The 25723-nt window shown below is 47.4% G+C and overlaps 1 protein-coding gene across 1 annotated transcript in view; it reads right to left on the minus strand.

Annotated features, from left to right (window-relative positions):
• The window catches only part of UNKL (unk like zinc finger), a 514610-nt gene that overhangs the window by 11515 nt on the left and 477372 nt on the right, over positions 1–25723 (minus strand). The window contains exon 13 of the mRNA XM_085629284.1: positions 16575–16832. Within this exon, the coding sequence (XP_085485410.1) occupies positions 16575–16832 (258 nt within the window). The remainder of the gene's footprint in view (positions 1–16574; positions 16833–25723) is intronic.

A 25723-nucleotide genomic window follows, 5' to 3' on the forward strand; every position in this document is an offset into this window, starting at 1 on the left:
GAGAGACTATGGCCCTTTGAATCCCCTCATGATATTCTCCTGTGTCTTTAGGCCCATACTGGGTGGTGCTCTAAATCACGATCACCTAAGGAGTCTAGATTACAGTAGTCCCAGGGACCATCAGTGTTCTAGTCCTCAGGGTTGCTTGTAGGGGTCAAAAGGACCAGCAGGACGGCTGCAGGACAGCATCGCTACGGAGGGTGAGGAAACCGATCCGTGGGGTGACAGGAGGAGCCCTCTGTAACTGCCTCTTGTTGAACTCCCACTCGTAGCATTGTTTGTCTGTCCTGCTGAGCGAATCTTTCCATTCGTTCTGCACTCCTGAGACATGTTCTATCCTGAACGAGATGTTGTTGGTTATCAACCATTCCAATGTCCATTGTGCTTGGGCCAACAGAACCTGTGACTTCGTACCTCCTTGTTGAACAAGTTACTTACCTTTGGTAAAACCTTATCTGGTAAAGACATAGTCTAGCTGCAGATTCATTACCTTAGAATTCTCCCCAGGTGCCAAACTGTATCTGGACTTTTTTCAGTTGTACCCCTGCACGTTAGTAGAGGGCATCATGAGACTTCGTACAGACGTTGTCCTCGTATGCGACGTCACCAGAGTCTATATAAGCCCCTTCCAGACACGTGGACGTCAGTTTCTTCCGTGACTATTTACCGGGCCAAAAACGTTGAGCCATCATAGAAACTGGCCGTAGAAAGTGTACCATAAAAGATAAATATCTCTTTGAATTAACAATTACGAAGTTGAAATACACAGTATGCGAATACCAAAAAAGGGATCTTTTAGGCAATATGGAAACAGTTCAGCAAACGGGTAGGACGGGTGGGTCAGTAAGGAATCTTCGGCTAGACTATGGGCCATAGGGAGGAAGCCAAATTGCGATCGCAAATGCTGAAATTAGCAGAATTTCAGCGTTTGCAATCGCATTTTGGGCAGTGTGCTATGTAGCACACAAAAACCCACATGCAAAATAAGCAATTGCAAAATTTGCGATTCCTTATTTTGCGAATGCATTTAAGGAATCCCAAATTGCGATTCCTTAAATGCAATGTAGGAAGCACCCAAGTTGTGCGATTTTGGCTTAAGGAATCGCAAATTACCACCAACTTCAGGTTGGTGGTAATTTGCGATTTCTTTGAAAAATTCACTTTTTTGCATTTTTCAAAGTGCCATGTTGCGCACATACATGCCCTTAGCGCATGTATGTGCGCCACATGTGCACACATGTTTATTTCAGGGGTGCAAAAGGGGGTCCTATTGACACCCTTGCAACCTTGAAATTGCATTCTCAATTTGCAATTCTCTAATTGAGAATCGCAAATCGAGAATGTCTTCCTATTCATTCCTATGGGCCTTCTAGCCCATAGGAATGAATGGCAAGGTATTCTTTATTTGCGAATCTCAATTTGCGATTCACAAATAAGGAATAGGTGGGATTTGCAAAATATTTTGCTAATCCTACCTACATTGCGTTTTGCTATTCTCCAATTGAGATTCCCTAAAAATCGCAATTTGAGAATCTCAAAACACGTTTTACCTACATATGGCCCAAAGTCTCTACCAGATAAGGTGTTACAGAATGTAAGTAACCTGTTCATCTGATAGAGATGTTTAGCCGCAGATTCCTTACCTTAGAATAAATAACCAAGCAATACCATTTACGGAGGAGGGTCTGCCAACTGATCGTACTAAAATCCCTGAATAGAACTAGCTGGTATATAAGAAGACAGACAAGACTGGTTGTTCTTAGGAATGTAGTTGAGCAAGAGCATACACTTTACCTAAAGACTGTGGCAAAAACCACAAGCAAGTCAATTCATAAAAACGAAGAAAACATGCGATATGAGTGACCAATGGCAGGGGAACAGAAATGTGTCCGTAGACAATACTCAATATAAATACAGTACTAGGTCTCGCCCAAGGTGGGACCCAACCTCTGGCTGGCCGTGTCTTGGGAACCCATAGGCAATAGCTAATGCCACCAAAGCATAGGGCCTGGACTTAGAAAACCATTATGTCAGTCAAACATACTGTGCAAAATACTGAGAAAGTGGGCCCCAGAACTGAACCCAAGGGCAGATGGGGCTCGGAGGGCCAGAGGCAATAGCGAATGCATTAGAGGCAAAGCATCCTTAGAGAAACTGAGAAAGGAATCTTAGAATCGATTCATGGTTGATGAGCATGAATTAATACAACCACCGAAAAAAATCGCGAAGACAAGAACAAGTATTGACAAGTGCAACGCTTGTGTTAAGAAAAAAGTCCCAGAGACAGAGAGACACTGATTGAATCATGCAAGGCGAAGAACCCAAAGGGGCGGAAAGAAGAACTAGTGCATACATAGCGACTAAGTTAAGATGAGAATGAAGGGTACATCCACGAAGGCTATACGTACGCCCTATAACACATATATAAAGATATACACTATATGCACTGTTATATACACAGATATAAATGTACATAGACAATATCCTCCATGCATATACATTTATCGATGATAGACTAAGCTATCACCTCGATGAAGCAGAGAAACTTAGTAGTATGGGCTAAGCAATCAACAACATAGTACTAACCATAAAATTATGATAGAGAGAGAGAGAAAACAAGACGATAACTAGGCCCAGAAGCATGCCAAGGTGAGAGAGGCTAACCAATGGAGGCCTAGAAAAAGGTATCGAGACTTATCATCCAACAGTAAGGCATATCCGACAGAGCAGAAGGCGACTGAAAATCAGACGAAAGTAAAACACAGTCTCATAGGGACTAAATCCCCACAAGGGGAACAGTTCAAAATTGAACCAAGCGATGAAAGCTAAGCATCAGAAGAGATGCAGGCTAAAGAAGAACAACAATTGTTCGAAAGAGGAAAAAATTTTGTACAGGGAGGTGGGGATCCAAATTACCGAGATATAAAGGCAACACTTCTACAGCCCTGATTATACCAAGGTACATGGGTGAAAAAAACACAGAATTGGGTAAAAGAAGTGAAATACACAATAGAGGGGGTTTTCTTTATGAAGAAGAAACCCAAGAAATAAAGATAACGCATAGGTGTAGTGACTAAACCCAAAGGGTAGGATATTAGGACACCGTACAGAGAAAAATAAAAGGGGTGTCCATGGAGAGAGTTACCGAAGGGGACAAGCAAGCCAACAAGGAAACTAAGTCCAACAGGATGAAATCATGAAGTTCTAGGAGCAGTTTCAATTTTCAAGGAATTCACCAAGATGTCCCACAAAAAAAAAAAAAAAAAAAAGAGACCACATGGTCTCTTTGCAAGGACAAAAATGTAGACGCCTTAATGCCACGCTTGTGTATGAACTCTTAAAAAGGACAGTGAGACCAGTGGTAGAAAAAAGTTGGCACTTAAGTACTACCACGCAGATAAAGAATGTGGGGGGAAACCACAAACAAGACGATCAGCAGGATTGAGGAAGAAAATATTTAAAAAACACCTTTGTGAAAATCACAAGAAGTGAATGAAACCTATGCACCCAAGTAGTCCATTAAAAGTGCACTCACTGAAGAAGAGCAATAAGCTCGCTAAAGAAATGAAGGACACAGAGAGAAAAGAATGTTCTAGCGAGGAAGAATGGCCAGGCCAGTAACGTGGCCAGAGTAGAGACTGTGGGACGTGTCCCACTGCTCCAATAGAAATTTAGAGCCTTTGGCGGAACAGAATTACACAAGAAGGGTAGCATAAAGGTTACTCCCCTTATAAATCAAGGCAAAATGAACGATTCACAAGAAAAGAACCTCTAGGAACAAGCTACATAGAAAAATGAAAGGTCTGTATAAGGGATACTAAACGTTATATATCAACATGAAGTGCCGGTGTAAAATGTTCCAGCAGTGAGGATGTGAGTCAGAGCTCGTAAACTCTAGACCACAAGTGGCTCATGTAAGTACTGCGTAAGCATACAGAAGTACTCTAAGAGCATGTAACACGGGTAGTCTTGTGCAAGAAAAGAATAATACCGAAAAAAGATCTCTTGGGCTCAGAGCCCCTAGTCAGAGAAAAAGAACAACTATGCAAGCACGCTTCAACTGTTCAGTGACCTTGTGTTCCTGCATTGGCCACCGCAGATGGAAAATTTGGTTTGGATGTATAAACAATTACATAAGAGCTGTGCAGTCAAGCAGACATGATTCCATGGATCTATAGCGAACATCCATTTCTGGGGATGGCTGAGATGGAGACAGGCTTACTGAGGCACATTAGGGGCCACAACTTACCGCTGGAACCTTTTGGGGAGCAGACTGTCCCCCACCGATACTCATGATCTTAGAATGAAGAAGAGGCCCTCACAACGCTGCTTCAAAATGGCAACAGGGGTACAGCTGCAGAGAATGTCGATGCCTGACACGCAACGGAGAGTAGTGTAAGAAATATCTTGGTCATAGCAAATTCAGAGCAGAGTGAACCTGCACCTGTAACCAAGGACCCTAACTGTCTGCGGTGGACAGGCACCAGAGGAATCTCTGCCTGTGCATCAGCAGTTTAGCAACAGGGAGTGCACCTGGGTGCCCACACCCCTGGGGTGATGCTCAGGCAGGTGGCAGAGGCCCTTGAACACTTTAGCACTGATGCTCTGCTTGAATTTAAGGAGAACACAATATTTGGGGGAAGGGCCCAGGTGCTGAGAGGCCCTGGGACAAAAATGTTGGAGGTACCCAATTGACCTAATACATGTCTCCAAATGAGAAAAAGGCAACGAATATGAGGAACAGTCAAGATATTTTCCCATTAGAGGGTCCCCAGTATCAAGAGACATCTTAGCCAATATGGGAGATAACACTAATACAGTGGCAGCTCAAAGGACTCGGGTAAGGCGCTCATTATGAATGCACTGAACAAAGTGTGTCACTGACCAGCATTGTCAAAACAAATAGTGAACATGGTGGCCCACTTTGCAGACCAAGCAGAATCGAGGGTCATTAGTAAAGAAAACAGTTCGAACATTAGATGGAAAACTGGCTTCGGCCGCTTACTGGAGATGGATCAAGCGAGAGGAAGTGCAGCAGAATGCCAAAATCGGAGAGAATGCTATGCACTCACGACCAAATGGAATCCTAAATTGATATTCTGGAGTATATATGTACGAGTTACTTACCTTCGGTAACGATGTATCTGGTAGAGACGAGTCTAGCCGCAGATTCCTTCACGTAGAATTATCCCCATCACGCGACTCTGCCCAGGCGTACGTGACATCAGCGAGGTCACATAAGACCCGCTCCGGTGCGCCTACGTCAGTTTTCTTCGGAGAACTTTTCCGCACCACAACGCGGAATCACCAGATAATAAACTGTGGGAGCATTGGGACAGTGTGCGAAGAGCAGAAAAGTTGGAAAGAAACGGTGACTAACAACACCACCAGGGTAGTGCCAACACCGCATACCCCAAGGGTAGGGAAAGAAGAAAAAAGAAGGACAAGCAGAAACCTGCGCAGCCACCCTGCCCGCACATAGACAACCTCCCAGCCCTGTGCACCAAAAGGAAGAACAGGCATAAGTCATGCACACGGAGGAAGCCCACCCCCCTCATCCTGAGCAAGGAAGGGGACCAGTTCCAAGACGGACAGGGACAACCACCAAGCCATCCCAACTTAGAGGGCAACCACCCACAAGGGCAAGACATGGCCAGAGGACCCTCAATCCAGAGGAAATCAATGGGAGGGAGGGGAGGGAGGACAAGGATAGAAGAAACACCCCGCAAACCTGGAGTAGCCAAAGAAGCAGGGCACCATCGCACTGAAACCCCATCCTCCAAAGAATCAAGGGAGGAAGGGACCGCCCCCCCAGCCGGAGTAACCCGTCAAGAGCAAGGAAGGCACTCACAGGAGACCCAGCCCCCACTGGGAGGCGAGTACCAAAGACCAACCTAAGGGTCCTCGCACAATAGGGGAGGAAGGGCGAGCCGTGAAGGAATCGGCGGCTAGAATCGTCTCTACCAGATACATCATTACCGAAGGTAAGTAACTCGTACATCTGATAGAGACTACTAGCCGCAGATTCCTTCACGTAGAATAGAAACCCTAGCAATACCCCCGGGAAGGAGGGTCTGCGAAAGGACCCCACCTGCCCATGCAGAGCAGAGGGCCCCACAGGGGACCAAATCTGTGGACTAGGTAGAACCTCGCCCCTGCCAGGCCAAGGGAAACCCCACAAGCAGAACCCCACCGACCCCAAGGGGACGTAGGAGGGAAAGAAGGCTGAAGAGGCTTGCACACCCACAGCAGAGGAATCAAGGGCAAGGGCTGAGAGGCCGAAGCACCGCACTCCCCCACAAGGCAGCACAGCGTCTGTCGAATGCCAAGACAGGAAGAAGAAGCCTAGAGAGCCCAAGGAACCTAGGGAGAGAAAGGCGAGCAGCCTGTCAGCCAGAACAATGCCGGCAGTCAAGGCCAGAAGCAAGAAGAACAGCTCGAGGCCCCAGGAAGACCAAGTAGGCAATGCCTAGTAATGGACATCCCAGACCGCAGAACGGAAGCAGGGAGAGAAGGAGAGGCCTGGACCACCACCACGAGTGGACGCGCACACGACCTCAGGGAGCAAAGCAACCCACGGAAACACCAAGGAGAACAGGTACCCAAAGGTGACCAGAACCCTCCAGCAGAGCATAAGCCATATGACAGCTACCATAGCCCCACATAAGGCACGTGAAGTCCCAATATAGGGGAACCCTCTTTGGAAGAACTTCTGCAGCAGAGGAAGAAACAAAAGAACCACGGGGAAAAAAACATGCCCACAACAGGCTTGACAGCAGCCCAAGCAAAGCAGAAGGCCCAATCTCAGGGCCAAGTCTGTGCAACAACTCCAGCAGAACTCACACAACAACAGCAACAAGGGGCCGTCCAGCAGCCAACAATGCCAAGTCCCAAGGAAGGACGTAATCGGCCAGAAAAACATACTCCACAACCATAACCGCCGGCCTAAAAAGACCTAAAGGCAACCCTAACTCAGAAATCACTGAGGAGGGAACGGAGGAGGAGGAGGAGGACGAAGCCCCGTTAAGAGCCTCTGGATGGCGGAGTCGGCCGGGGCTTGAAACAACAGACTGCCATCAAATGGGAGATCAATGAGTCTCTCCCAAATATTTTGGGGGAAGACGCTGTCCCGAAGCCAAGCATGGCGACGGAGAGCGACTGAGGAAGCTATGGTCCGGCCCAGCGCCTCAGAGACGTCTAGAGCGGAGCGGAGAATAAACGCCACCAGCTCCCGGCCATCCAACGCATGGTGCTGCAAATCCACCTGAGCAGACTCCTGGGACGCTGCAGACCCCAGAGACTCAGCTGAGTCCCACAAACAGGAGGAGGCCCTAGCCAGCACACACAAGGTGTTAAGGGCCCTCAGGGCTGGTCGAGGTGGTCCCCAAGTGTCCAGCCAGCCTCCCTGGACGGCGGAGCCAACAGGGGTGGTAGGGAGGGAACGGCAGTCCGCAGAAGGGGACTGACGGCTGCGGGGTGAACGGACAGGCACGCAGGGTCACGCGGCGTCGGAAGGTGCCGATGCAGAAGATGCGGAGGCACCGGGTCCACGGAGGCAGGACGCCTCCAAGTCCCTGTCAAGGCAGAAAGGAGTGAACCTTCAAAGGGAAGCAAGATTTCCCTCCCACCAGAGCCCTGGTGGAGGACCTCCAACAGATGGTCCACCAGAAAGTAAGTCACCGGGTCACCCATGTGTAGGATGCCCTCAGCCGTGGACACCGCGTGAGTTAAGGCCACACCCGCATCCGTAGGGCCCCGCATTGGAGAAAGCAACTACTCTGTGGGCGACGGCTGCAAACTAAGGCGGCCGTCCCTGAGGCCAAGCAAAGCAGGCAAGGGCCAGACCTGAAAGTCAGGAGGTGCCGAAGAATGAGGGACCTGCCCCTCCTCCGACGGACACCCCTGCCGCAGAAAGGGCGGGGAGCCACCCTTCGATGCCGGTGAAAAAGACACCACATGGCAACCAGTCTCCGGGGAGGACGACACCAAAATGCAGCCTGCCTCCGGAGAAGAAGGAGCGTCCGAAGACGAATCCGCCGTACGACCCCTCTGCGGAGCCGTGGAGTCCGCCGCATGAGGCAGGACACCGGGGCCATCCGGCGTCGACGGGCAAGGGACCTCCATGGCACCCCGCACCGGAGAGGGGACCGGAGTGGAGCTGGATCCGCACTGACCCCAGAGCGGCGCTAGCACGGCCCCCGCCGAGGCAACCACCTGCGTGGGGGAACGGGATGGGCCCGGGGAGGGGCCCGAAGTCCTCCGCCGGCCGCGGCCCAGATGGAGGCGAAGGTCGCCCGGCAACCCCTGTGGCGGCGCCAGGGACGATACAACCTCAGACTCTCCCTCCAACAAGGCAGCCGCCTGTGAGGAGGTACGAGAGGGGCCCGGAGAAGGACGAGGGGTCTGCCCTCGACCCGAGCGGGACGAGGAGGGGCCACTGACCCCTGTGGCTCCACACAGTCCAGCTGCTGCTGGCGCCTTAGCGGCGTCACCTAGGCCTTAGACAGGACCACCCTGCCAAGAGACCGAGAGGGGCTTGGGGATGCGACCTGAGCCCCGGCGACCCCACAGGGACCCCCGCGGGGGTTTGCCGCGAGGCAGAGACGCCGTGACTGAAGGAGGTGCCCCAGAGGAGCTGCACACCAACAGCACCACATCCTCCAAGCCTGGATTCGACCCAGTCGGCGCCGCAGAGGGCCCTGCGCGAGGCGAGGGATCCGCCGGCGCCCCAGGAGGAGGAGACACCAGCGAGGCCTGCAAAGCCGCCGCGTAAGTCTCCATCTGGACTCTCGATGGCCCAACACCGGGAAACGGTGGATAGGACGATACGTGGGGCCGCATCACCCGCAGAGAGTCCACGCCCCCGGTAGGCCAAGAACCAGCCCGCGGGGATGAACTGCGACACTTACCCACCGTGGAGCGACGCTCACATGACATCGGAGAAAGGCGAGGACGACGACCACGGCCGGACCTGAAGGCGTCCGCCAAAGCAGGCCGAGGGGAGGACGTTGACCTGGAGAGACGCACTGAGAGAAGTTTCATGCGGTGCTCCCACCGCGACTTCTGCTTCAACTATTGGCACGCCGCACAATCCGAGGTGCCGTGATCCTCCCCCAAACACCACAAGCAAATGAGGTGACGGTCTGTCGCCCACATAAGACGCCCACAAAACGTGCAAGTTTTAAAGCCCGAAGACATTCGCACACTGCTCCCACCAAAAAGAATGGAAGAAAGGGGGGCTGGAAACAGGCCCGCAGCAAGAAACGGATCTGCGTTGCACGCGGAAAACGAAAAAACTGACGTAGGCGCGCCGGGGCGGGTCTTATGTGACCTCGCTGACGTCACGTACGCGGACGCCTGGGCGGAGTCGCGTGATGTCGCCCCGCCCCCCTGCGCACAGGGATGCTGTGGCAGAAGTTTCCTGATCCAGTCTCATGTCTGGGGATAATTCTACGTGAAGAATCTGCGGCTAGTAGTCTCTATCAGATATATATATCATTTAGCTGGTGTAGACTGTATTCAGCATGAAAGGGCTCCTTGTTTGATGAAATGTCTTCAATATCATCCTCCTCTTCCCCTCATAAGCCAATATATGGGTAGATAGGTGATCAATCACCTTAAACAGAGAACAAGGAGGAACCTCAAGTGATTGTGGAATGGAAAAATATCCATAATCCAGGTATAGACTAATTCACGATGGAGGATCTGATTGTGATGCTAACCGTTTAATTGCCACATATGAGAGGATGCTTGTAAACTGAGATATGGCAACCTGACAACAACTAGATCACCATCCATGATGATGTGTTGCTTGATAATGAGACAGTCGACACTGGTGCTCTCAATGAAAAAAAGGCAGACAGTGTACAAAACAGCAATGCTCGGAAAATTCAAACGTGTATATAACTAACTGTTGACAAGCTGCAGGCTACAATGGTTATTATGGGAGAGGTTAGAGGGTATCCGCTGCAGCCAATTTTTACACCAATTTTTCAGGTAAAGAAATAAAACAAATGGCTTATCAAGAGAGGTAATCTGTTTTTGATGCAAATAATGATTTCTCAGTGGTTTCGTTGTTGATCACCTCGGGTACCGCCTTATTGTTTCTTTTTAGCACTAAGTCCTTCAGGCATCTTCCCTACCACAGAGGGTCTTGGAGGTAAAGCTTTTACAAATATCCCATAAGGATGTCTTATATTTTGGATGAGTGTAATAAGGAGAATGCTACTTACCAGTATGCATCTGTTCTTGGCATGTACAGCTGCAGAATCACATGCTTGTGCATAGTTCGCCATCTGGTGTTGGGCTCAGATGTTTGCAGTTTGTTGTTGTCTTGGAAGAAGTCTTTGTAGTCACGAGATAGGTGACTACTCTATTGAACGATATTGCGCATGGGCATCGACTCCATCCCCAGATTGTTTTTCGCCATGAAGGGAAATGATGGAGTTTGTAAGAAACAGAAAAGTTGTCCATGTGTAATGTATCTAAGTAAGATAACGCTGGAACAGATAGAGGTACCGGGGAGGCGGGTGGGCGTATGTGATTCTGCACCTCTACATGCCAAGAACAGATGCATGCTGGTAAGTAGCATTTTCTGTTCAAGGCATATGAGTTGCAGAATACATACTTGTGCATAGACTGTATAGCAGTGCTCTCCCTTAGCGGGGGTCACCTGTATCTGTTGCAGTGGTCTGAAAAAGTGTTTTAAGAACAGCCTGACCCACAGAAGCTTGTTGTTTTGCCTGCACATCTACACAATAGTGTTTGGTGAAGGTGTGTGGCGTAGACCATGTTGCTGCTTTACAAATGTCATCTAAGTGAATGTTTCCTAAGAATGCCATGGGAGCCCCTAGTTTGCGTGTTGAGTGCGCTCTAGGGTAGAATTGTTAATGTGCGTTTTGCTTTGTGGTAGCATATTTGAATACATTTGACTATCCACCTGGCAATTCCAGCTTTGGAAATGGGGTTTCCTATATGAGGTAGAGAGAAAGCTACAAACAGTTGGTTTGTCTTTCTAAAAGGTTTAGTTCTGTCAATGTAATAAAGTATAGCTCTTTTGACATCAAGTGTGTGAGGAGCTCTCTCTGCCACGGAATCTAGTTTTGGGAAGAAAAAGGGTAATTCCACGGACTGATTAAGATGGAAACCAAAGACTACTTTGGGAAGGAAATTTGGATTTGTTCTAAGAACCACTTTGTTATGATGTATTTGTAAGAATGGTTATTGTATGGTTAAAGCCTGGATCTCACTTACTCTTCTGAGAGAGGTGATTGCGACAAGGAAAGCTACTTTCCATGCAAGGAACTGCAGTTAGCATCTGTGTAAAGGTTCAAACAGAGGACCCATGAGCCTAGTAAGGACAATGTTTAAATTCCACACTGGAGAGGGTGGGATTGTGGGAGGAATTCATCATTTTAAGGCCTTCCATAAACGCTTTGATGGCAGGTACTCTAAACAATGACAAATGTTGACGGTTTTGTAGGTAAGCGGCAAGGGCAGCAAGATGTGGTCTTATGGATGTATATGCCAGATTACATCTTTGTAGATGCAGTAAATAGCAAATGATGTTTTGAATTGAAGCATCTAGTCGGTACATGTTGTTATTGCAGTAAATGACAAATCTTTTCCATTTGACTGCATAGCAAGCTCTAGTAGTAGGGCATTTAGCTTCTTTAATAATGTTCATACAGTCGGTGGAAGGTTGAGGTAACCGAACTCTAGGACTTCAGGAGCCAGATTGCTAGGATTAGTTGAGCTGGATGTCTCATCGCTCCATGGTTCTGAGTCAGAAGCTTTGGGGAGAGTTGTAGCTTTTGGTGTGGAACTACTAAGCGTTCCAGGAGTGTTGTGAACCATGGTTGCCGGGCCCATGTTGGAGCAACCAGGATCATCTTGAGAGACTGTTGTTTGAGCTTGCGCACTACTAACGGAATGAGCAGGAGTGGCAGAAAAGCGTACGCAAATTTGCCTGACCAGTTCATCCATATTGCATTGCCTTTGGACAATGGGTGTGGATACCTGGCGGCGAAGGTTGGGCATTTTGCGTTTGCATGTATGGCTAACAGATCTATGTCTGGGTGGCCCCACATCTGAAAAAAGGGAAGAACAACTTGTGGATGAAGTTCCCATTCGTGGATGTGCTGTGTCTGACAACTGAGCAGATCCGCAATCTGATTGTGTACCCCTGGAAGATGTTCTGCTAGAAGGTATATCTTTTGTGGGATGGCCCATTTCCATATGCTTTGCGCTAGTTGAGAAAGCTGCAAAGAAAGTGTTCCTCCTTGTTTTTGTATATAATACATTGCTGTCATATTGTCTGTTCGGACAAGGACAGTTTTGTTGATGAGATGCGCTTTTGAATGATTTTAATGCTAGAAAGATTGCCAGTAACTCCAGGTGATTGATGTGGAGCACTTTTTGTTGAGGGGTCCACCTGCCCTGAATTGTATGGTTTAGGAGATGGGTTCCCAGCCGGTAAGCGATGCGTCCGCTGTTAGCATTATCTGTGGAACTGGGACTAGGAATGGCCGCCCTTTGGAAAGGTTTTGTGTGATCCACCACTGCAGAGAGCGATGAGTGCGGCTGTCCACCAACACCGGATCTGAAAGTTGACCTTGAGCCTGGCTCCACTGATGTACTAAACATTCTTGTAAAGGGCGCATTTGAAGCCTTCCGTGAGGTACTATGAAAATGCAAGAGGTCATCATTCCTATTAACTGCATAAACACTCGAGCTGGTAGTGAGTGTTAAGGTTGAAATTTTGTCATGAGGGTTTGCATGCTGGCTATTCTGACTGGATTGGGGGTATGCCAGGGCTTTGGAAGTGTCTATTGTGGCCCCTAGATACTGATGTATGTGGGACGGCAGAGGATGTGACTTGTTGAGGTTTATTGTGCACCCCAAGTCATGAAGCAAGTGAATTGTTTGGAGAGTGTGATGAACACGCTGGCTGTATGACTTGGCTTTTATGAGCCAGTCGTCCAGGTATGGGAACATATTAATTTTTTGTCTTCGCAAGTAGGCGGCTACTACTGCCAGACACTTTGTGAAGACTCTGGGTGCTGTGGTTTCTATGAATATGAAGACCTTGAATTGATAGTGCTGACTGTCCACTCTGAACCTTAGATATTTCCTTTGAGCAGGGTGCATAGGAATATGGAAGATGATGTCCTTGAGATCTAGAGTGGCAAGGAAATCGCCTTGCTGGAGCAGCGGGAGGACCTGTTGAAGGGTGACCATGTGAAAGTAGTCTGATTGTATGTAGATATTCAAAGGTCTGAGGTCGAGTATTGGTCTGAGAGTACCGTCTTTTTTGGGGATGAGAAAAAGGGAGTAAACCCCTGTGCCTTGAAGCTGAAGGGGAACTGGTTCTATTGCATGCTTTTGAAGAAGCAAGAGAACTTCCTGTTTGAGGAGTGTTAGATGTTCCGTGGACATTGGACGTTGTTAGGGCGGTATCATTGGGGGAGTTGCGGTAAGTTCCAGGCAGTAACTATACTGGATAATCTGTCTTAGCCACCTGTCTGTAGTGATGGAGTTCCAGACAGGTAGGAACTGTGAGAGCCTTCCTCCGACTGGAGGGGAATGGTCTGGAGGGAGAGGAGGAAAGTCATGGTTTGGTAGTAGGGGAGGTTCGGTTGTTGTTACCTCGGCCTCTACCCTTGTTATTATTCCGCCTGCACCCACCTCTAAAATATGCCTTGTTAGGGGATGTTTGTGTGGACTCTTGTAGGTGGAGGAAGTAGTGTCTGTGCTAATGTTTTTGGATGCGCCTCTACAAAAGGAGCGACGAAAGGAACCTCGTGGTGTTTGAAACTGTAATGCTCCCATAGATTTTGCAGTGTGTCTTTTTTAGTTTTCTCCAAAGCTGTATCCACAGCTGGGCCAAAGAGACGCTCTTGATCGAACGGCTGATTTAAGATAGTTGTTTGCACTTCTTGTTTAAAACCAGAAATGCGCAACCATACATGTCTGCGAAGTAAGACACTGGTGTTGAGAGATCTAGATGCGGTGTCTGCTGAATCGAGGGCACATTTGATGGATGCATTTGTAATTACTTGCCCTCTTGGACCAGATCGTTGGCCTTGGATTTGTATTGGTCAGGTAAATGTTAAATAAGATTTTCGGGCTCATCGTAGTGAGCCCTGTCGTATCCTCCAAGCAATGCTTGTGCGTTTGCTATTCTCCAGTGATTGGCTGCTTGGGAGGCAACTCGTTTACCTGATGCATCTAGCAGTTTAGACTCTTTGTCTGGGGGTGGAGCATCACCAGAGGTTTGGGAATTAGCACGTTTTCTTGCATTGGAGACAACCAAAGAATCTAAAGGGAGTTGTCCTTTAATGTTAGTTGGATCGTTAGGGGCAGGCTTGTACTTTTTATCAATCCGAGGTTTGAGGATCCTGGACCTGACAGGGTCTTTAAATATGTCTGGTGCATGTTTAAAGACACCTTTAAGCATGGGCTATGTATGTATTGTTTTTTGTGACTGAGCAAATGTATCTAGCAAAACGTCTTCGTCCATGGGGTCTGAATGTAGTTCAACGCCATGCTATTGCGCAGCCCTATTAATGAGCTGACTAAACCCTATATTGTCATCGGGGGGGGATGGCCCAGATGGTTATACTTCAGTGTCAGGAAGGTCTGGAGGATCTGTGGGACTGTTGGAATCGTCCCATGTATCCTGTGGTGGATCAGTGTCATCATCAGGGTCATCAAAAGGTTCCCTATCGTTTCCACCCCCGTCCCCTGGATCATCCTCATCTTGTGGTGGTAAGGGTGAGTATGGGGAGAGTCTAGGAGAGTGTATAGGAGAATTTGTAGGAGACAAAGGTTTAGTAGGAAGAATAGGAGAAGACGGTCTTAGGGGTGAAGTTGCAAAGTCTCTTTTCTTCACAGGTACCTCAGGAGGGTGTGAGGTATCGGATTTCCTCTTCTTTGTTGGGAGACTTACAATATGGCCTGTTTTAGGGTCCACATGTAATGTTTTTTGTTTTGGATCGATCGGATCTGGTCTAAAAAGTTCTTCCTGCTTGTTGTCTCCTTTCGGTGCCGGTTTTTTGGTTCCGAACGTGGTTTTGATTTGGAGCCGTAGGAGGGGCCTTGTGCTCCTTAAGCTTTGATGTCGGTGCCGGGTCAGAAATCTTCTTCGGATCCGAAGGTTTTCGGTGTTTGTTCATTTCCGAGGCCTTATGGTCTTTCGGTGCCGAAGGGTTCGATACCGAGGCCTTTTTGGACGTAACGGGAATAGGGTGTATCCCTGATTTCAGTACCGAAGGTGTCTTATGGGTACTGATATGCGGCTTGCTCGGTCCCGAGCTACCGGAAGGCTTTTCCTTTGTATTCGGAGCCGGGCCCGGAGGCAGGGCTTCTGAAGTTTTTCCTCGGTCTCGACTAAGGCCTTCAGGCAAAGTTTTGACCGGAGCCTTCTGTTTATCTGGTGGGGCATGGACGTTGTACTCACTCGTTGACCTGGAGTGATGTGGTCATCGGAGTCGGAGTCATCAGCTTCGGAGACAATGTCGAGCTCATCTGAATCCTCTGCCTCTGGAACATCGGGGCCTTCGTCTAAGATGTCGTGTGATGTCGGTGTAGCCTGTTGAGCCATAACGTGTCGTCAAGCCCAGCGATCACGGATCGTCTTTTTGGAGCGAAAAGAGGCACAGGCCTGGAAATCCTTTTCCTCGTGTTCTGGCGAGGGGCAAAGGTTGCAGACCTTGTGGTGGTCACTGTGCGGAAATAGAGTTCCACACTGAGGGCATTTTTTAAATGGAGTCCTTTCCATTAGCCGTAGGCCCGAATGGTGCAGATAGGCCCAGCAGCCCGCGTCGACAACCGGAATCAAGGATTTTGAGGTTAGTGTGTCGAAGGGCACGTGAACGAAACAATACCGTTGAGTGGTGATGGGTAGCGCATCGAAAAGGGTTGGAAACACGGTACCAAACCGGAGCACAGCAAGTCCCATCCGTACCCGATGGCGGGAAAAAACAATCTGAGGATGGAGTCGATGCCCATGCGCACTATCGTCCAAGGGAGGAGTCACCTATCTCGTGACTTCAAAGACTTCTTCCAAGACAACAACAAACTGCAAACATCCAAGCCCAACACCAGATGGCGATCTATGCACAAGTATGTATTCTGCAGCTCATATGCCTCGAACAAACATATTTAATTCAGATCATTGGTGAAGATTTTCTTTTAGACACAAGCCCAGAAGGCTTTGAAGAGAGATCTCTTCTCCAGCCGGAGGGCAGGGAATACAAGAAGGCGAATCTATCAAATGATCTAATGCTAGGAAACAGTGGTTACATGATTTCTGTAGGTACCAGAAATATCATTATTTAAGAGGCCCATAAAAAGGCAATAAGGCTTCAGCTCATTTGATGTGCAGGGACACCTATTATTTTGAGAAAAGAAACGGTCTTCAAATTACCATTAAAATATGTTCAGCTGAAACAAAGTATGTATCCCTCTTATTCGTTTAAAGTTTTCAAAGCTGTACCGTTCACCATTAATTTGAAAAACAAGTTTTTAACAAATGATTCTTAGTGATACCAATGCAATTAGATGATACATACCTCATCTATAGTTTCTAGTTCAGACATCAGTTGGCTTTGCAATGAATGAAGTTTTGGTAAAGAAAGATTTTCTATATCAGCATAATTTTTCATAAAAGAAAGGTTGGGGGATAGACAAAGGACATCAAATTCTTCTTGCAGCTCTTTTAACTTATTTTCAACTTCTTCCTTTTTCAAAAGAGCAAGATGTTTGTCCGCATCTGCGACTTTGGCACGTTCCTTTGCATTTTGAGCTTCCTTTTGCCAAGCATCACAGGCCTGGAAGAAAATAAAACATACAAAATTGTGATAACAAATTAGATTGCTTTGCCAGCCTCTAAATAAAACCTCTTGTATAGGCTCTGCAACATATTTGTAGGCGTTGCAGTTCAATAATTTTTCAATGCTTTTGTTTGTATGCAATATATTTGTTTGCAATACATTTTACGTAACTCTCATCCTCCAGATACACATGCTATGCCAAGACTAAGGCCCCCCTATATGGAGTTTGGAGGGCTATCATCACCAGTCTGGCAGAGAGCTCTGTGCTTTCAAAGGAGGCGCTCCCATGGCGACTCATCTGAAGGTATTAAAGGTTTGCAATGTTTCATGTGGCAATTCAGCAAACTTTTTTTCCCCCTTATCAAAAATAAACTCTCAAAGCGGAAATTTCTCTCTTTTTGTTTTTTGTTCAGGACCTTTCCATGGCAGTCCATCAGACCATCGGCTCTAGATGGTACAGACAATCTAATGTACTTAAACTGACAGCACCAAGTTAATCGGGCTGTCGATGTAAGGTTTCTGCCAGTGGAACCAGCATGGGCACCGCTGGCGAAAACATGAATGCCCCCAACTCTAAATAGAAAGAGCAGTCTCTCAGAGTGGCAGGCAGGAAACTCTGCTACGTTTGGTTGCTTTATTTTTTTTGTAAATATTTTATATTTGGTGGGTTTGGGGGAGAAGAAGAACCAACATACTTTAGTCCATAATAAAATTCCATTTTCTACATAATCTTAGCGCTGTTAATTACATCCTTCCAGAAGGAGGTATACTTCCCTTCCTCAATCTGTCTTCCAATAAAGGCATTCTACTATTTTTCTTGTAGGCATTGTTACTACTATTTTTTGGTGTCACCGGGATCTTGTAAAAAAAAGCATTCACAATGGCAAAATGTCTGGCTTATGAAAGTGCTTTTAGTGCTTTTCACAATCAATAGGTCAGGCCTACTGCGTTAATCATAACTTTTCATGCTAAACAGATCATATTTATGGTATTCAAAATATTTTTGCTAAAGAACCAATCAGGTCTTTCGCTAGCTGTTCTCATTGGCTTGTTACCATAAGCAATTGTGGCATCCTGTACTGGCGTTTAAGCTTTCCCATAAGGAAAGCTTCAGGCATAGTTGTACAATTAAATAGTAAGGAATATGCTACTTACCAGTATGCATCTGTTCTTGGCATGTAAAGTTGCAGATCTACACACTGTGCATAGATCGCCATCTGATGTTGGGCCCGGATGTTGCAGTTGTTTTTCTCTTGGAAAGTCTTTGGAAGTCACGAGGTATGGGACTCCTCCTTTGGATCGTATTGCGCATGGGCTTCAGCTCCATCCTCAGATTGTTTTTCGCCAGCAGGCAAATAATGGAGCTTTGTAAGAAACCGGAAAGATGCCCATGTGTGTTAGATCTAAATAAGATAAAAATGGAACAGATAAAGGTAGCCGGAGAGGCGGGTGGGCGTGTGTAGATCTGCAGCTCTACATGCCAAGAGAAGATGCATACTGGTAAGTAGCATATTCCGTTCGAGGCATATGAGCTGCAGATTACTCACTGTGCATAGATTGTGTAGCAGTACACCCTCTTAGCGGCGACCACCAGTATCTGTTGCAGTTGTTTGAAACACTGTTTTGAGGACAGCCTGGCCCACACTATCTTGTTGCTTAGTTTGCACATCTACACAATAGTGTTTAGTGAAAGTGTGCGGTGTAGACCATGTAGCTGCTTTGTAGATATCATCTAAGGGGATGTTCCCTAAAAATGCCATGGAAGCCCCTATCTTACGTGTAGAGTGGACTTTAGGGGGAACAGATAGCATTTGTTTTGCTTTGTGGTAGCAAATCTGTATGCATTTAACAATCCACCTAGCTATCCCAGATTTGGAAATGAGGTTGCCTTTGTGTGGTGGTGAGAAAGACACGAATAATTGTTTGGTCTTGCGAAAAGGTTGTGTTCTCTCGATGTAGTAGAGTAAAGCTCTTTTGACGTCTAGGGTGTGCAGAGCTCTTTCTGCAATGGTTTGTGGCTGCGAGAAGAATACAGGCAGTTCCACAGATTGATTGAGGTGAAAGGGAGAAATGACTTTAGGAAGGAACAACTTTATTATGATGCATTTGCAGAAAAGGTTCTTGAATGGTGAGTGCTTGTATCTCACTGAGCCTGCTGAGTGAAGTAATGGCTACAAGGAAAGATGTTTTCCATGTTAAAAATTGAAGCTCGCATTTATGTAGAGGTTCGAATGGAGGCCCCATTAGTCTTGTGAGAACGATGTTTAGGTTCCACACTGGTGAGGGTGGCACTCTAGGAGGAATTATTCTTTTGAGGCCTTCCATGAAGGCTTTTATGGCAGGTACTCTAAAGAGGGATAGATGCTGTCTATTTTGTAGATACGCTGCTATGGCAGCAAGGTGTAGTCTAATAGATGTGTAGGCTAGGTTGTATCTTTGTAGGTGTAGTAAGTAGCCTATGATGTGTTGGATAGACAAATCCAAGGGATTGCTATTATTGTTGTGACAATAAATCACAAATCGTTTCCACTTGGCTGCGTAGCAAGCTCTAGTGGTAAGACGTCTAGCTTCTTTAATGACGTTCATACAGTCAGGGGGAAGATTAAGGTAGCCAAATTCTATGATTTCAGGAGCCAGATCGCAAGGTTGAGCTGAGCTGGGTCTGGATGTCTGATCTCTCCATGGTTCTGGGTTAAGAGGCGTGGAGTGAGGTGTAATTTTTGGTGCGGCACTACGGAGAGCTCCAGCAATGTGGTGTACCACGGTTGTCTGGCCCATGTCAGGGCAACTAGGATGAGAGTTAGGGAGCGTTGCTGTAGTTTGCACACCACTAATGGAATGAGTGGGAGAGGCGGAAAACCGTACGCAAATTTGCCTGACGAGTTCATCCATATCGCATTGCCTTTGGACAATGGGTGTGGATATCTGGGTGGCGAAGAGGTCTATTTGTGGTTGCCCCCGTGTGAAAGTATGGTTGAAGAACTTGTGGATGAAGTTCCCACTCGTGGATTTGTTGAGTCTGACAGCTCAACAGGTCTGCAATGGTGTTTTGGACTCCTGGGACATGTTGTGCTAGGAGAAATATGTTTTGAGGTATGGCCCATCTCCAAATGGTCCATGCTAGCTGAGAGAGCTGCAGAGAGTGAGTGCCGCCTTGTTTTTGGATGTAGTACATTGCTGTCATGTTGTCTGTGTGGACTAAGACAACCTTGCATGAGATGTGTGTTTGAAAGGCTTTCAGAGCTAGAAATATGGCCAGTAACTCCACATGGTCGATGTGGAGTAACTTTTGTTGAGGTGTCCACCTGCCCTGCATGGTGTGATGTAGTAGGTGAGCTCCCCAGCCGGAGAGCGATGCGTTTACTGTCAGTACTATCTGAGGAACCGGCTCCAGGAACGGTCGCCCTTTGGAAAGGTTTTTGGTGGTCCACCACTGCAGAAAGCGATGGGCACTACCGTCTACCAACACCAGATCTGTCAATTGACCCTGGGCCTGGTTCCATTGGCGTGCTAAGCACTATTGGAGAGGACGCATCTGGAGTCTTGCGTGAGGTACTATAAATATGCAAGAGGCCATCATTCCTATAAGTTGCATAAACACTCGAGCTGGAAGAGTGTGTTCCGGTTGAAATTTGCTTGCTATCTTGGCAGGACTGGGATAGGCTAGCGCTTTTGAGGTGTCTATGGTGGCACCGAGGTATTGTTTTACGTGGGACGGTTGCAGATGGGACTTTGCGTGGTTTACTGTGAAGCCCAGTTCGTGAAGTAGTTGGATAGTGGCATGAGTGTGTTGTACACACTGGTTGTATGAGCAGGCTTTTATGAGCCAGTCGTCTAGGTATGGGTAGATGTGGATGTGTTGTCTTCGCAGGTGTGCTGCCACTACCGCTAGGCACTTGGTAAACACCCGTGGTGCTGTGGTGACTCCGAATGGGAGTACTTTGAATTGATAGTGTTGACCGTCCACTACAAATCTGAGAAACTTCCTGTGAGCGTTGTGAACGGGAATGTCGAAATAGGCGTCCTTGAGGTCTAGGGTGGCAAGGAAGTCGTTCTGGGTGAGTAGGGGAAGTACCTGCTGGAGCGTGACCATGTGGAAATGGTCTGAGTGTATGTAGTGGTTTAGGGGTCTGAGGTCCAGGATGGGCCTTAGAGTGTCGTCCCTTTTCGGTATGAGAAAATATAGGGAGTAAACTCCCATGTTTTGGTGGTGGGCAGGAACTGGTTCTATTGCACTCTTTTGTAGGAGGGAGATTACCTCCTGCTTTAGCAGTGACAAATGTTCCTGTGACATTGGGCGCTGTTTGGGTGGAATGTTTGGGGGGGTAGATGTTAGTTCGAGGCAGTAGCCTGACCGAATTATCTGTGTCACCCATCTGTCTGAGGTGATGGTAGTCCAGACAGGAAGGAAATTGTGGAGTCTGCCCCCGACTGGAGTGGGATGGTCTGGGGGAGTGGAGGGAAGTCATTGGGTGGGGGTGGAGGCAGAGCAGGAGGTGTTAGTTTTGCCTCTGCCTTCATTGTTGTTACCCCTGTAGCCGCCTCTCTGGTAACCCCTAGTGAAGGTGGATTGGGTAGGAGCCTTATAAGAAGTGGAGGCGCTGTCGGAGGAGAAGCCTCTGGAGTTGCTTCTAAAGGAAGAGCGGCGAAAGGAGCGCATGGGAGCTTGCGACTGCAAGGCTCCCATAGATTTTGCCGTGTCTGTGTCCTTTTTCATTTTTTCCAGGGCAACGTCGACGTTGGGGCCAAACAGATGTTGCTCGTCAAAGGGGTGGTTGAGGATGGAACTTTGCACCTCGGGTTTGAAACCTGAAATTCGTAGCCAGGCATGCCTACGCAGGAGGACGCTGGTGTTAATTGCCCTAGAGGCGGTGTCAGCTACATTGAGGGCGCAACAAATGGAGGTGTTGGTGATGGTTTTACCCTCCTGGATTAGCTCATTGGCCCTATTCTTGTACTTGTCAGGGAGGTGTTGCATTATGGCTTCTAGTTCATCATAATGTGCCCTGTCATATCTTGCTAAAAGCGCTTGGGTGTTTGCAATGCGCCATATGTTGGCAGCCTGGGACGCAGTTCGCTTGCCAGAGGCGTCCAGGAGTTTGGACTCCTTATCGGGTGGTGGAGCCTCACCTGATGCGTGGGAGTTTGCACGCTTCCTCGCATTGGAGACTACTAGCGAGTCTAGTGGTGCGGGGCCTCTGATGTAGGTGGGGTCTGTAGGGGCGGCCTTATACTTTTTCTCAATGCGAGGATTGATGACCCTGGCCCTGACCGGGTCTTTAAAGACTTCCGGTGCGTGCTTAATAACCCCTTTAAGCATGGGCAGAATGGAAGTGGCCCTCTGTGTAGTGTCACAAGTATCTAGGAGGAAGTCCTCCTCCATGGGGTCTGTATGGAGATCAACTCCGTGGTAGTGTGCAGCCTTATGGAGCAGTTGGTTAAACCCTATTGTGTCTTCAAGGGGGGGGTGCGGTCTTGAAGGGTAAAGGTCGTCCTGCGGGACGTTAGGGACGTCTGGGATGTTGTAGTCGTCCCATGGGTCTGGGGAGCCTGTAGGAGAGGGGTCCCCTGTGTCGTCGTAGATGTCATCTTCATCCTCATCAGGAGAGGGTGTGGGAGAATGATGAGGTTGGGGAGGAGAAGGAGGAGGAGGAGGAGAAGGAGGTGCTCAGCATCAAAAAGAGACCGCTGGACAAGCCTGCCATCCAGTTTTTGGGTCCTTCACAAGTGTTTTTTGTAGTGGATGGGGCCGAAAAAGTTCATCTGTGGGGGGCCGATCCTTCGGTGCCGAAGGTGTCGGAGCCGTAGGTTTCTTAGGCGTCGACTGGGCATCGGTTCGTTGTTTTGAACTGTGGGACTATGAAATGTCTGTTTGTTTCCTTGGTTCCAAGATGACTTTCGGCTTTGAGGTGTGGGTTTCGATGGCCTTTGGTTTTTTGCTCAGCTCCGGGGATGGTGTCGGTACCGAGGAGCTAGTACCAGTCTTCGGCGCCGAGTGCTTCGTTGTGGAGCTCGGCGCGGAGGAGGAAGAGGCCGTCTTCTTTTTCGGTGCCGATGAGTGTTTCTCGGCACCGACGGCACGCTGGCTCAAGCCCGAGCCGCCGGAAGGCTTGATGGGCTTCTTAACCGGGCCCGAAAGCGAGGTATGGGAAGCAGTGTCTTTGGTCTTGCCTAGGCCCGAGGGCGAAGGGGTGACCGAAGCCTTTTTTGATGTCGTCGAGGGTGGGGGTCGATGTTAGTACTCACGCCCCTCTGTGCTGGAGTGATGTACTCGACGTCTGAGTCGTCGGCTTCGGAGGCGCTGACGAGGCCCTCTTCGGTGTGCTGCTCTTCCGGAACATCAACGCCTTCTCCGAAGAGGTCGTTGGGGATCGAAGTCGACGAGTGAGCCATTGTTCTCCTCGCTCGTCGGTCCCGAATAGTCTTCTTCGAACTGAAGGATTTGCAAGCCGGACAGTCTCTTGCCTCGTGTTCAGGGGAGAGGCAGAGGTTGCACACCTCATGTAGATCGGTGTGGGGAAACTTCGACCCACATCGAGGACACTTTTTGAATGGCGTCCTTTCCATCAGCCAGGACAGGAGGCCAGGTAGGCCCAAAGGCCTTCGTCGACAACCAGAATCGAAGGCTTGGAAGATGAGTCGCGTCGAGTGTGAAGATCGCGAGCGAAACAGTACTGCGGAAAGGGAAAGGATTGTGCGCCGATCAGAAGAACTGAAACCGTTCAGAATCGGAGCACGAAGAACACATCCGAACCTGAGGGCGGAAAAAACAATCTGAGCATGGAGCCGAAGCCCATGCGCAATACGATCCAAAGGAGGAGTCACATACCTTGTGACTTCCAAAGACTTTCCAAGAGAAAAACAACTGCAACATCCGGGCCCAACACCAGATGTCGATCTATGCACAGTGTGTAATCTGCAGCTCATATGCCTCGAACATAAATTTACAGTTGGCAAAGCAAAATACTATCTCTTCTAAGAGGGCCTAACAAGGATTCTGCATATCTTCTGTCCCCACGATTTGTCAGAGGGGGTAACCAGCACCAAAGCCCTTGCCTACCACATTAAAATATGAGATTCCATGAAACTAAATATCTATCTGTAGGCATTAATACAGTCTAATAACAATCTACCCTTAAAAGTCAATTGACTTTAACAAATGCTTTACTAAATCAATAGGCCTACTGTTACGGGTTTTATTGTAACTTTTCATTATAAACAATCTGGCCTATAACATTTATCCCTGACTTGTCACCATAACAAACTCAGACCGACTGTGTGTCATAAGCTTTCCCACAAGACAACCATCAGGTATACCATAATAAACTTACAAATCTCTACAAAATGTAGTTGTTTAAACCATATAAAAAACATACTAACAGAGCTGAATCAGAATTACCATAATGTCTATTCCCATGGTTTGTTTTGGTGAGCCACCAACACCAAAGTCCTTGCCTACTACGGTAATCTTTGAGACTACATGTAACAAAATACCTACCTACCTACAGGCTTTAGCACAGTGTAGTAACAATCCATCCTTAAGAGCCAACTCTCTTCAACACATGATTTTCACAATAGGTAGGCCAGCCTATTGTCCTTGTTATAACCTTCCATAATAAACAGATCAAACCTATGAAATCTGGCAGGACTTTTCCCAATGATCCGATAAGGCTTTACACCTTACCCAACACTGGCTTATTTAAATGCACATAAACTGGTAGCCAGTATGTATACCGTTATAAAGTTACAAATATGTAGAAAAATATAGCTTGAAAAACCATATAAAACCCCTCTTAATAGGGCCTAACAAGGATCATTACAGTGAAAACACCCACAATTTTTCAGAGTAGGTGGCTAATGTTGGAACTATTGTCTACTACAGTAATTTGAAAGATTTCATGCAACACAATTTTGTGGAACAGCCTGCAATACAATGTGATAATAACTAACTGTTAAAGACTTACTGACTTTAACAATTTATTTTCTTAATTACCAACTGCCTTTGCCATCCCGTTTCATAATAAGGAGACCAGCCCTATGACATTGGACCTAACGTTTCCCAGAGCACCCATCAATCCTACCGATTGCCACCATAACCAACTCAAACCTACAGTTTTGCGCACAATCATGTCCATGAGGCAACAATCAGACACACAATCATAAAATTAGAAAGTTATACAAAGTTAGTTGGCTACACAAAGCTCTCCAAAGAGGGCCTAACAAGGATTCTCACAGAGCAAACCTTCTATATCCTAGGTTAGTCACAAGGGGTAACCAACACCAAACTACTGCCTACTATGTTAATTTGTGAGATTCTATGTAACATACTTATATATAGGCTTGAATATAAGTAATAACAATCCACACTTAAGTGCCTATCTTATCATATGGTTTTCTCAATAAATATTTAAGGCCTAGAGTCTTTCTCATAACATTTCATAATAAACAAATTAGGCCTATTGACATGATCATTTGCTTTCCCATCATAACCAACTCATTCTTGCTGTTCTGAGTATAAGGTTTTCAACAAAGGCCTAGGGCTTCGAAGGTAAGATAATTTCTTGTTAGCTGCGGTTCAAATCCTATTACTTTAGGTATATAATACTCCCCGTTTTTTAAAATTTTTGGGGTAGTCACCAGCTAAGCTAGCCACCTTCAGTTTAAAAATAGTTTTACTTCTGGCAATCCCCTTGACAAACCTCAAAGTGCATAGACACGCGTAGAATACACCGGGTGTGTTTTTTCTAATACAAATAATAGAAAAAATAAGGAAAAAATGTGAAAGAGACGCGATGGCACCTCACGTGCGCAACACCAATTGAGCCTGCTGATTGGTACTCATCAGCTCTGCCCACTCTTATCATCATTGGTTGCCATCACGCTCCAAG

The sequence above is a fragment of the Triturus cristatus genome, chromosome 10, assembly GCF_964204655.1.
Source record: "Triturus cristatus chromosome 10, aTriCri1.1, whole genome shotgun sequence".
Classification (NCBI taxonomy): Eukaryota; Metazoa; Chordata; class Amphibia; order Caudata; family Salamandridae; genus Triturus; species Triturus cristatus.